Source organism: Chinchilla lanigera, unplaced genomic scaffold (genome assembly GCF_000276665.1).
Source record: "Chinchilla lanigera isolate Chin_1 unplaced genomic scaffold, ChiLan1.0 scaffold00002, whole genome shotgun sequence".
Classification (NCBI taxonomy): domain Eukaryota; kingdom Metazoa; phylum Chordata; class Mammalia; order Rodentia; family Chinchillidae; genus Chinchilla; species Chinchilla lanigera.
Window position 1 is genome coordinate 51,043,713 of NW_004955403.1, and position 13,352 is coordinate 51,057,064.

A 13,352-nucleotide genomic window follows, 5' to 3' on the forward strand; every position below is an offset into this window, starting at 1 on the left:
GGACGCAAAGTGGCTGGGGAATGGCCCGTGTAACTAGGGGGTAACTAGGTTGGTGAAGAAGGGACCAGAAATGCACTTGGAACTTCTCACTGTGTTAAGGAATTGGGTTTGTTCTACTGGAAAAAATAAAATGGTGGAGATTTTTATGCCAGGAGTTGATGATGCCAGACCTTTTTTTTCCTTTCTTGCCCTAGAAAAATGAATTCTAGGACAATGTGAAGGAGAAAGGGTAAGACAAACCCGTGAAGTGGATGGACATTGCCTTACCTCAGGTGGTGCAGAAAACTGGAAGAAAGGAGAAGCAGAGAAATGTTTGTTGAATGTGTACTATATACTGGCCATTGTCATATGATATCTCATTTAATTATCGCAAAAACCTGAGGCCATAGAGGTTAAATAACTTGGCCAAGAACAGTCTTGGTAAATTATGGCAATCCAGGTCTGGCAGTACATAGCCTGCAATCCTAACACTCGGGGAAGCTGAGGCAGGAGGATCACAAGGTCAAGCCAGCCTAGGCAATTTAGGGAGACCCTGTCTCAAAAAAATGAAAAGGGCTGGAGATGTAGCTCAATGAGAAGTCCTTGGGTTTACTCCCCAGTAATGAAAAACAAACTAATATTCGAACCCAGGCCCACTTGATTTTGAAGTTCAGTGCAGTCAAGCAGGACAGAGGGGAGCCATAGATTCTCCAGATAGCCAATTGGCCATGGCAGTTGAGGGGGCCAGGAAGGGTAATAGCCAGTATTTTCAGCTTGGAAAACTGGCTAAATTGTGACATTGTGAACTGAGGAAGTGAAGACCGGAGAAGAGAGTGAGTTGGGGAAGGTGGAGAAAATCATGGTTTGTTACCTTGGAGAAATTTGGTTTGGATGATTAGATTTGTGCAAACCTAGGACAAGCTGGTGGCTTGGCTCATGAGGTCAGAGGAAAGGCTGAAGGTTAAAGATGGAGATTTGACTGCTGAAGTCACAGGGGTGTTCACCCAGCACGCGCCGAGTGGGAGGGGAATTAGGAGTCAGTAATGGAAGGAGAACATGGTGAGAGGGCACCGTGGTAAAGAGGAAAGATGACATTTTCTGGAGGGTGAGCAAGCCAGGTGTGATGGTACACACCTGTAATCTCAACACTCTGGGAGGCTGAGGCAGGAGGACCATGAGTTCAAGGCCAGCCTGAACCTCCTAGCAAGACCTAAACTAAAGGCAAGTAAACAGATGTATAGGAGTTCCAAGGTGGAAGAGTTCCAAAAGGATACCTGAAAAGACCTGTGAATTAGGAAGTCACGGGTTACCTTAACGCGAACAATGTCAGTAAATTGGCAGGAGCCAGGAGATTGAAGTATGAGTAGCAGTAGAGAAAGAGGACATATGTAGACATTATTACTCTTTTAAGAATTTCAGGGACTGACGAGGATGATAGAGTGAGGTTTGACTATATGCTGGGCAGTAGGCTAACAATTTCTATGCATTATCCAGGATGATCTTTCTGGATTCAGTGCCCATGGTGTAAGATGGGGTAGCCAGGCCATGAGTCTAACAAGCAGAGGCAGGAAAATCCCTGTAGTAAGGAGGATGTTGACTACACAGTATATGTGCCAGAAAGACAATAAATAATGGGGCAAAGTCTAAAGGAAGGATATTAAATCACATTTAAAAAATGGAGCAATTCATTTTAGAAAGGAAGTAAGGACATCTGTTTGTCAAAGGCCAGAACAAATGAAAGAGAAATCTGAGATAAGTAACCAGATGTCAACTAAGGTAACATCCTTGTTAAGGTCCAGGTAACATTGGCTTGAATTCCCTTTCTACATCCCCTAGGAAGTTCAATCCAAGATTTCTTTGAATTCCTTGACAGCTTGCCTTCTTAGGATATCTTTGAGTGTCCACTGCCCTTGAATTCTTCATCTCACTTCTAATTTAGCTCCCATAGCTATTCTTATTCTTTGGTCCCATGCTGGCCATGTGGAGAACCTCACACTCACCGCCTCTTTTTCTTCCTTTGATCTCCCGCTAAGTCACTCGCATAAAGCATTTGTGCATGTGACTGATATTACTGAAGGGCTGGAGGATTTTATATCCTTAGCAACACAAAGTCCAGTCATAGATATCACAGTTCCCAAGCTCCAAATTTCCCCCACTGTGATTTGAGCTACATCACTCCTCCTTATTCCAGCATCCATATTCTTGGACTTCTAAAAATATAGATCTGTTTAGGCATCCTTTTTTTTTTTTTTCTAATTTTATGCTAGTCCATGTTCTCTTTCTCTGTATTGATGTCACAACAAGGTAGCTCCCTAAATAATAATGTTTTATATCCCTAAGAGGTACTCTGACATTTGCTAAAATTATATATATATATATTTTACCTTTAGTACTTACAGATCAGCTTAAAGGTAGGAAGAAGGTATTTTTTTTAACTTTTTATTTTATTGCTACATTTTAGATATACATGATGAGTTTGTACCTGTACATGACATCTTTTGATTCTTCTTTTTTCCCATTCCCCTCCTTTCTCTTCAACCCCTTTTTCCCTCTTTAATTACAAAATCTTTTTTTTTTCCCCCTTTTTTCCTTGTCCCTTCTTTCCTTTTTTTCTTTTTGGTACCAGGAATTGAACTTGGGACCTCATTCTTGCCAGGCAGGCGCTTATGCCATTGAGCTGTATCCCCAGCCCCTCCCTTCTTTCCTTTCCCCCTCCCACCTCCCTTGTTCTCCTTCTCATTGGAACAGTTTCTTCCTATTTCCCAATATCTGTTATATATTTTGGTCCTTATTTACACTTTCAGTTCCTCACACCGGAGAAATCATGCATATTTAAATACGTGCATCTGATTTATTTCACTTAAGATTATGGTCTCAAGGTGCACCCAGTTAGCTAGAAATGTCTCAAGCTAGAAATGTCAAAAGAAGGTATTTAAAAGAGACCATGTCTGTTGTCTTCTATTTTTTCAGTGAAATATGAGAAATGCTCCTCTGTTGAGCCAAGCATGGGTCTAGTAAAGATTTGGACAGGTGGGGTTAGAGATTCTGTCTATAGAAATGTACCAGATTTCTAAATTTTCATAAAATACCATATTTACATAGAATGATTCTTTCACAAAGCCTACACACCCATGGAACTGACTCCCCTGCTAGAGATGGATTGTTCAGTTTGCCGAGTGCTTTGGTCAATGTGAGAAAAGTAGCAAAGCAGCGGAGGAGGAAAAAGTCAGAGGAAGTAAACCAAGGCTGCAGTGATGGGGATCAGCATCCTCTGGTCCTCTCTCCCTCCCGGCAAAGCCATCAATCCACACCAGGCAGCTCCTGCAGTGCACTCCTGGGGTCCCAGAGGATAACCGCTTGTGTGGAAATAGGATACAGGAGCTGTATTAATGATCCATTGCTCCATAACAAATTATTTCAAACTTGGTGGTTTAAAATACAGACATTTAGGGCTGGGGATATAGCTCAGTGGCACAGCACTTGCCTTGTAAGCATGAGGTCATGAGTTTGATTCCCAGTACCACACACACAAAATACAGACATTTACCACCTCACAGTCTGTGTAGGATAGGAAATGGGGAGGGGAGGGTTAGACACATGAGAAGAACCTGACCCTTTTTTCCTGGAGGGAGCCCTGGTTTACCCAATGGCTAACTGTGCTCCTCTCTTGCTCCCTGTTGGGCCCAGTGGACGGACTGGGATGACTTGCCTCTTGCCTCAGTGTCCTCTTGCCGCATCTAAGGTTGCTTCAAGGTCGCTCACTGGGCCATTTTGATAAGAGGTGTAGCTTGGCCATCAGCTATAGCGCCCTTCCCCACTCCTGCCGCTCTAGATGCTGAAGTGGTGGAGAAATTGTCCCTAACCTGGCAGAGAACAAAGAGGGTTCCGGGCCTGTTATTAACGCCCCCAGCCTTCCCACACCCCAGTAAACTATGATCATCATAGCTAGCTGCCTGGAAGATTCCCAGGTTTCAGCCCACAGTGTTCACAGAGATGACAGCTGTCAGTCAGATACCTGCGTGGACCGTCATTCTGAGGAGGTGTTGCCATGACAAATGCAGCTATCCTGAATGCCCTGTACCTGCTCTGGAAAATGCTGCCCTGACCACAGCAGGCTCAAGTGTAAACTAAATAGTAGAACTGCATTTGGGTTAGTCTGTAGGCTTGGATTGGAAAGCATGAGTTTAGACCAGTTTGGACCAATCAGCAGACCCAAATTCAGACTAGTCATGGTCCTCAGCAGCAGTATAAGCAGCATTCTCTTCATACTTCTTGGGTTGGTCTAGGAAGGCTCCCGTGGCTGCACTGATCCCCCTGTGCTGTTCAAATAAAGCCTCACTCCACTGGGCCTGCTGAAGAGCTCTGATTTATTTCTTGTGTAGTGTGGGCTCAGAAGACCCTGTATATCTACTTGGGATTCTTAGCCTGGGTAGTGTGGATAGTGACAGTTTAAAAAAAAAAGAACAATAAATGCTAGGAACTATTAGTCCTACAGAGATCCAGAGACTGGTGACAACAAAGATCAGCAACACACCCCAGCACTTGGCAGTCAACCAATGCATCTGGCCTTAACTGGTGTCGACCAGTGAGGTCAAGGCCAATAGCAGAGCTGCACTTTTCCAATTCATGATTTCTATCTGAATTGAGCAGAAGAACCCTTGCCTGATTTAGCTGGTGGTGCTGGGTTGGGATCTTGCATGAGGCTACAATCATCTGAAGGCTTGAATGGGGCTGGGGGATCTGCTTCTGCTCTCAGGTGTGCCATTCACAGGAAGCCTCAGTTCCTCATCAAGGGGGTCTCCCCATAGTGCTGTTGTGATATGGCAATTAGCTACACCACAGCGATATGAGACAGAGCAACCAGGACAGTGATGAAGTGCCTTGTGTCACTTCACCTTAGGAGTTGATACTGTCACTTTCAGTGCATCCTATTGGTTACCCAGACCAGCATCGGTTACTGTGTGGTCAGAGACAACACAGGCTTTGAATACCAGGATGCAGAGACAGTGGGGCTGTTTCAGAGGCTGCCCACGGCAGGATTGTTTCCAGTAACATTTTTTTTTTTTTTTTGCAGGGCGTGGGTGTTATATGCCTTAAAATGCCACAGAGGAATAGAGTTGGTGTGTTAGTTTGCTTTCAGTTGCTGTGACAAATACCCAACACAAACAACCGAAAGGAGGAAAGGTTTCACTTGGCTCACGGTTTCAGAGGCTTCAGTGCATGGCTGTCTGGCTCCATTGCTGTCAGGCCTGTGGTGAAGCAGATGGTGAAGCCTGTGGCAAAGCTACTCACCTCATAGTGACCAGGAGAGAAAGAGTGAAAGAGAACCAGCAAGGAGAGTGCTGGGGACCAGATAAAGGTCGTACGACTCCCTTCAACTAGACCCCACCTTCTCCCAACTTCTGTTTCCACTAACTCTCAATAATGCCATCATATTATTATCTTATCAGTGGACCCATCCACTGCTGAAGTTTGAGCCTTAATGAGCCAATCACCTTTTAGAAGCCAACTTTTAAATACAGGAACCTTTCGGGGGACATTTTAGATGTAAATCATAATATTTCGACAGGCTAGCAGTTATCCTACTCTTAGATTTAAAGGACCTGTAAAAAAAAAAATGACCAGAGAGGGGGAACCAAAATAAGTATGTTTCAGTGTTGTGTTAGGTAAGAAAGAGAAAAGGACATCATTTCAGAATAAAAGACATCTTTTTGCCAGGTGTGCTGGCACACACTTGAAATCCCAGCACTCTGGTGGCTGAGATGAGAAGATTGTAAGTTGAAGCCCAGCCTGAGCACTGTAGTGACTTAGCAAGAAGACCCTGTCTCAAAAATAGAAAAAGGTGAGGGACAAGGGCTATAGTTCAGGGCAAGGCCCTCAATACTATCCCCAGGACATACTGCCAAAAACAAACAAAAATTTAAAAAGGGATCTTTTTAATTGAATAAACTTACTATTATTAAAAACTCAGTAAATTGGAGCTGGATATGGGGGCACATGCCCGTGATACCAGTTACTGTGGAGGCAGTGGCAGGAGGATCGAAAGTCTGAGGTCAGCCTGGAAAATTTAGTGAGACCATCTCAAAAACAAACAAGCAAACGAACAGGGCTGGGGATGTAGCTCAGTGATAGAATGCTTGCTAGCACATGTGAGGTCCTGGGTTCAGTCTCTAGTACCATAAAAAGAACAAAAACAAATTCACTTGCTGGTCTTTGCTTTTCTCATGTAATAGTGGGCTGATGGACCCTGTCTTGGGCCATAAACTTGTCACTCAGCTAAAGAAAACAAAACAACAAAAACAAAAACCAAGCAAAGTAACCCCCTAAGCTAGACCATAGGATGTGCTAGTATCTTGAGAAATGACAGAATCATATAGAAACATAGTCTGTTCCAAGTACATGAAGAAAATGAAGTGGTTAATACATAGAGATGGAAATTTTATAGAAGTATGTGCATGGGTTGCTAGTCACAGAGCTGGCAAGGACTGGGGATTTAGCTCAGCGGCATAGCAACTGCCTGGCAAGTGCACGGTTGTGAGTTCGATTCCTGGTACTGGAAAAACAAAACAAAACAAAACAAAAAACAAAACACAGAGCTAGCAAATACCAGTTTATTTAAACCATTATTTGTGGTCCTACTGATATTTACATGTTTATTATTTAAGTTAATTAAATACAAAATAAAAAGGATAGACCACCACCGTTTCAGCAGAGTAACATGTACATAAAAGAAATACAAATGTATTGTGATACTTGAACCTTTACAGGGTTTTCATGTTTGCTTAATATATTTCAGGTATGGTGCTAACAGCCTGTGTGTATGTGTGTGTGCGTGTGTGTGTATGCGCGTGTGTGTATGTGTATGTGTATGTGTGATACTGAGGATTGAACCCCGGGCCTTTGCACTGAGCTGTATCCCCAGCCCTATTTATTTATTGTTTTAGTTTGAGACAGGGTTTTGCTATACTGCCTAGGCTGGGCTTGAACCTGCAATCCTGATCTGCCTCCCAGAGTGCTGGGATTACAGGAGTGTGCCACCAGGTCCAGCTATGTTATATGTAGTTTGAAAGTATATATCGTGATTACTTTTGAAAATTGTGCTTTCCATTTTGATTTCACAGCCAAATTGGTTAGCTAAGAAGTTAATTGATGTTAAGAACTTTTGTGCTATTTTGCAATTGGATGGCTCAGTCAGACAAGGTATTTTAAAGAGAAAGTAGAAAGCAGTTGATTTTTTGAATCTGTGGATAATGTTTTTGGTATAAGGACATTCCTGGAATCATACAGTAGCACATGAATGTGACACTGGGCCTCGGGCATCAATACTCTGCCTAACTTTTACTTCTTTCTCTGGTTATAGCTGTTACACTAAATCCTCCAACCAGTCAGACCGTGTTGAAGCACGTTGTGTCTAAGTAAGCACATTTTGCTACTCACTGACATAATTCAGCAGAAATGTTAGGTGCCTTTATGTTTGCCTCAGGGAGGAGCATTTGTATCATTATGTAGAATTTCTAGGATCAACCTAAGAACATGCTGCCTTCATTTTGATATCCACTGTTGGTCATAGCTAATTTGATTTTTTTATTCAGTGGTTGGCATCCAGGCGTCATGCATGCTGGGTAAGTGCTTTACCTCTGAGCTAGACCCCTAGCCCACACATAGCTATTTATTTCTTTATTTACTGAGACAGGATCTCACTGTGTAGTTCAGGTTGGCCTTAAACTCACTATGTGGTCCAGGGTGGCCTTGAACTCGGGGCTACCCTCCTTAGCCTCCCGAGTCCTGGGATTACAGGCATGCACCACCACACACAGCTCACACATAGTTTTTTGACAATAAACTGTGCTTTATCTTAGAGCTGGGATTAACTCAGTGTTCTTACCACAAATTATCAGGGAACCACCCAAACTGCCCTGCCTTTTGCCAGACACAACGCAGCCACGAGAAAGTAACATCAAAGCCAGGACTTTGAGGGTGAGCCACCTAGCAGGTGATGTGTGCTGTCCCTAGAGGCTCAGAAGATGACCTTTTGTCTCTTTAGGTGCAGAGAGTCTGAAGAGAAGCGTAGTGTCCGACCCCATCTAGAAGCTGTCATTCACTGTTCTAACTGTAAGCCACAAAATTGCCCAAGAAGGTCTATATAGAAAAGATCTCCAAATAGTGGCAGTCAGCACTTTCTTTTGCAATCAAAGCATTACAGATTGGACAAGTTCTTATCTGATGAAACTCACTGATAATTCCTGAATCAGACCTTTTGAAGGTTGCTGGGGGTTACCAGTGGCTCCCTTGTGATTGATCTGGAAGCTCTGCTGACTGGCTTCTGGGCCTGGCCAGAAGTTGCATCATGCAAAAGTGACCACCAGTACCTCCCTCCCTAAGGCTTAGGAACTTCTGTCATCAATGCCTCCTTCCATAGGACTAAAACCTTGTTCTGCTGAATTGTATTTTATTTTATTTTATTTTTTGAGACAGGATTTTGCTGTGTAGTTCAGGCTGGCCTTGAACTCACTATGTAGCCCAGGCTGGCCTCAAACTCATGGCCATCCTCCTGCCTCAGCCTCCCTGGTGCTAGGACTTCAGGTGTATGCCACCATGTCTGGCCTCTGCTGTATTTTAAAGATTTTAGGAAAAATAATCATTGAGAATCTACTCTTGCAAAATGTATTTTTTTTCCTGACATCTATAAAATAATTTCCCAGTAAAAGAACACAGTCTTATTTAGTACGATTTTGTTACACCATGCATTTATATTTCGCTAACACCTACAACTCAAACTGTGTCCCTTGTGAAAAACTTAAATGCTTACCAATTTGTGTAGACAATTTTTTTTATCATTTCTGCATTTGAACTCATTGAACAAATCAGATGTTTTAATCAAATCCATGAATGCAGGGTGCAATTCACAGTGCTATTAGTATTTTTCTTAACTATAGTATAGCACAGTTGTTAATATTTCAGGCTCTCCTGGAGTCAGACTGCACAGGTCCAAAACCTGGCACTACCACTTTCCAGGTGTGTGACTGGGCAAGTTATTTAACCTCTCTGGGCTCTAGTTTCCTCCTCTGTGAAGTGGAGTAACCATGGTAGTGTTGTTAAAGGACTAAATGAGATACTATATGTAGCCACAGTCACTTTCCTATCACTGGGACAAAATACCCAATATCCATAAGTTGAAGGAGAGACATTTATTTTGGTTCACTATTTCAGTCCACGGCAAAGCAGAAACAGATGGCAGAGGGGTACGGTGGATAAAAATCTGCTCCAGTCACAGTAGCCAAGAAGCAAAAAGAGAAGGAAGGAGCTGGTGTTAAGAATGTACTTTTCTAGGTCAGACTCCAGTGACCCATCTCCAACCAGGCCTACCGCCTAGCAGTACATTCAGCCATGGAATTTATCAATGGTTGGGTCCATGGATGAGTACAGCACCCCATGATCCAATTACCTTCCAAACATGTGAGACTCGGAGAGGGGGCTATTTTAGATAAATCATAACATATGACAGGTGTTCAGAGCAATGTCTGGCACATAATAACTACTCAGTTTTTTTCAGGGAAAACTATTAGAACTTTAGTTAGGGAATGTTCAGTGGTCAGGAATAGAAAACTATTCATGTTAGCTTAAATAATGTTTTCCTCAAAGGATATATTCTGTAATAAGGCTCCATATGCAATCTCATGGACATCTGATGACAGCAGGGCATGTGGAGAGCAGAGCTGTGTTAGTCCACTTTTTGCTAAAATACCTGAGGAAAAGAATTTGAGATTTATTTTGGCTTGTGGATTCAAACGGCTCAGTCCATAGTCAGTTGGTTCTGTTGCTTGTAGGCCTGTAGTGAGGTTCAGATGTCATGACAGAAGGACATGGTGGAACAAAGCTGCTTATCCCATGGGAGCCAAGAAATAGAGAGGGTAAGAGAACCCCAGGGGAAGGAGCTGGGACTAAATATAGTCCCCAAGGTCACATCCCTAGCTCCACTCCCTTCAAGTAGGCCCTGCCTCTTATTTTCATTAACTCCCAATGATGCCATCAAATGAGGACCTACTAATGAAGTTAGTGCACTCATGATCCAACTTCCAAAAACACTGTCTCTGAACACACAAGCTTTCAGGGGGACATTTTAGATCTAAACCATAACAAGAGCTGAAATCCTCTGAGGATTTTCCCTTCAACACTCATGGGTTTATTTGCTTCCCCTGTCTGTGGGCTCTGTTTTTTTTCTCTCTTTTGGGAATAAGTGCCTTTTATAGGCAAGGCCCCCAGTAGTCCTATTTAGTCTTGAATGACCTGCTGCTTAGCCGAAGTTGACCGATCTGGGGCGTGTGACCCAAGCTGGGTCAGTCATGTCTGTCTTCTAGGAATTTAAAATTAGGAGTTGAAAGAAAAGAGACTGGAGACCGGATGTTGGGTCCCCACGATTATACGGAGAGAAGACCCACAGGTTCCTGCTGTTGTGAACCAAAGCCATAGTAGATTCTGCTCTTCCTGAATTTCTTGGTGCAGATAAAGATCTCTACATGTAACTGTCAAAAAACAACTTCATTTTAGATTAAGTTCCAAACTAAAAATAACAAAATAAATACCATAAAACTTCCAATACTGATATGACAAATGAAGACTAGCTTCATTGTGTATCCTGTTGCATTGGCTTCTTTCTTAAAGAGACATACTGGGAATGTGGTCGTCCTTTTCAAGCCAGGAATTTTGGTACTGAGACAGCAGTCTAGGGGAGGAAGCAGTGAAGTAGATATGGGATTGCAAAAGATAGAAGGTAGAGACCATAAGGTCAAGGTTTTAACTCTTGCAAACTGAATGTGGGCATAAAGTGAGAAGTCAGTGGTGATACCAGTTTAGATTTTCAGTTAGGAAAATTCAAGCCCAGCCTGGAAACATTATAAACAAGGACATTCATGGACAGTAAGGGTTCAGTGTGAGACATACTGAGTTTAACATCCATGTGAGATAATTAATGATTCTGGTTAAGAATCTGCAAGTAGAAACAGAGGTGGTGGCGCTACCTGGGAGCCTGAAACGAGCACCAGAATGGCAAGTCAGAGGCCAGCCTTGCCAACATAGTGAGACCCTGTCTCAAAATGAAAAGGGCTGGACATGTAGCTCAGTGGCAAAGCATTTGCCTAGTATGCACAAGGCCTTGGGTTTCATGCCCAGTGCTTAAAAAAAGTACAATAAAAGAATAAGGAAGCCAGGTATGGTGGTGCACGCCTATAATCCCAGCACCCTGGGAAGTTGAGGCAGAGGATGGCAAGTTCAAGCCAAGCCTGGACAATTTAGTCAGACCATAGCTCAAATTTTTGAAAAAGGTTGGGGATATAGCTCAGTGCAAAGGCCCTGGGTTTAACCCTCAGTACAATAACAGTAACATCAGTTATGGAGTTCAGAGGAGGACTTGGAACCTATCTGTCCTTTGCACCAAAAATTGTGGTCTTGGGCCCCTGATTTATTTAGCTTCTTGAAGTTTCAGTTCCCTGTCTATAGATAGATACCTCCCAGTAAGATTAAAATAAGACGTGCATATAAAGGGTGCAGCTTATTGCCTGGCAATTAAGTATTCATAAAATATGCACTAATAGGACGATGATGCCGTGATGCTACCTAGAGGCCCACGGGAAAACCAGGACTGGAGTGCTGTGGCAAGGGATCTGTCACAGGTGATGCACAGCAGCAGGCTGAAGCAGCAAGAAGACAGTGAAGTTGCGGGTCTTCCAAGTTTCTGGTAAATATCCACTTCTTTGTGATGCTGGGTTATTGTTAAAGTCAAGTAAGTTGATCTTAGGGGCAACGACGTGTTAAGTTGCTTTAATGCATAAGAGGACTGGCTCCTCTAGGGAGCAGGTATCTGCATGTCCAGCCAGCCTGGAGATGAACCAACACCTGGAAATTCTTCCCTGTCTCCTGTCAGGTCTCCTCCCACACTGCCAGGCTCCTGCCTGCTGCTGCCACACTCCGCTGGAGGCCAGCCAAGCAGATGAGCTGTCAGGGTAGGAGCTCTCTAGAGGAGAGATACAGAAAAAATAATTCATATTGTGTGGATAACAGTTTCTCCATTTTCATTTTCTGGGCTGCTTCTGGTTTGTAAAGTTTGCTCCTCCTTTGGGAGAGGAAAGAAAGGACGAAGGTTCAGAGGGAAAGAGGGGCTGATTTGGGGATGGAGAGCTGAGACAGGTTGCTAGCACTTTTGTTTTGTAAATGAAATCCTTAACCCTAACTGTCCCCAGTGGGAATCCTGCCAGTCTTCCTTGTTTTTTCAGCCTCTTGGCTAAACTCTGGGCTGGGTTCGCCAAGGCCACGAGGGCCAGGGGTCGGCAGCTGTGGAGCTCTCGGGGTGCAGTCCTCCTAAAGTACCAGACCACCCAAGCACAAGGACCTGAGTCAACCTGGCTTTGTGTCTGGGGTTTCCTGGGGAGGAAACTCTGTCCTTTGGGGATTAAAACTTCAGAAAAAAAAAATGTTGATTTTTGATCTTAGATTATACTGCAGTTAGTCTCTCCTGATGGCCAGCCGTGGACAGAGACAGTCATGAGTTCCTTGGGGTTAGCAGATGTGCACTTTTGGGTGCACAGGGGTTGGCTTTAACAGTGGCCTTTTTATCCTTTAACCCACCCAGCCTATTATCCTGTTGTTTTTGCAAAGCCCCGGGATTATTTTTTACAAAGCATCCATCCATACAATCCTGCCTTTTTCAAAACTACAGCCACCTCATTTAGGAAGGGTCGCTTCCCGGGATGGGTTTATTTTTAGACTGGGGAAGGTGTGCCTTGCATGTCACCCCGCTGGCTCTAGGCTCCCTGCAGACTTGCTGAAGTGGCGGGGGCCCTGGTTCCATTGCTAACCAGAAAGGAGCGTTCTCTTCGCACCTCGCGGATGAGGGTTCCCGAGCCGGCGGGGCGGCGTTAGTTCCACGCGGGTCCCGAGTCGCGGAGCGGGACCCCCAGTCCTCCCTTGTCCCCGCGCTTCCCACAATCCCCCGCGCCGGCCCTGCGGCTTCGACCCCGTGAGCCCTGCGGCGGCCTTCGGGCGCAGTCGGCAAAGCTCCGAACGTTTCGCCCACACCGTTTCGGCCATTTCCGGCCCGGCGCACTTCGGCAAGTTCCGCAGTCGCCTGTCGGAAATGGCTGCCTGCCGGCAGGGGGAGCGGCGGATCCGGCGCGGCCTGGGAGGCGCGCGGCCGGCGGCCAGAGCGGCTTCTGGGAAGCCGAGTTTCGCGCAGGCGGCGGCGGCGGCCGCAGCTGGTCCCTGAGCTGGAAACCGGTAGGACTTCGGGAGGCGCGGGAGCGTGGGAAGCGGGGGCCGGGTCCAGGCGGGTCTGGGGAGGGCGCGAGCGCGGGGACGCGGCGGGCAGGAGCCGGGCCGGG

At 44.8% G+C, this 13,352-nt stretch overlaps 1 protein-coding gene across 1 annotated transcript in view; it reads right to left on the reverse strand.

Annotated features, from left to right (window-relative positions):
• Nucleotides 1–11,719: 11,719 nt before the first annotated feature.
• LOC106148654 (translation initiation factor IF-2-like) overlaps nt 11,720–13,352 on the reverse strand; it is a 22,480-nt gene continuing 20,847 nt past the window's right edge. Inside the window, exons 5-6 of the mRNA XM_013514914.1 lie at nt 12,855–13,303; nt 11,720–11,989 (exon numbers count right to left, since the gene is read on the reverse strand). Coding sequence (XP_013370368.1) covers nt 11,787–11,989; nt 12,855–13,303 — 652 coding nt within the window. The 3' untranslated portion in view covers nt 11,720–11,786. The remainder of the gene's footprint in view (nt 11,990–12,854; nt 13,304–13,352) is intronic.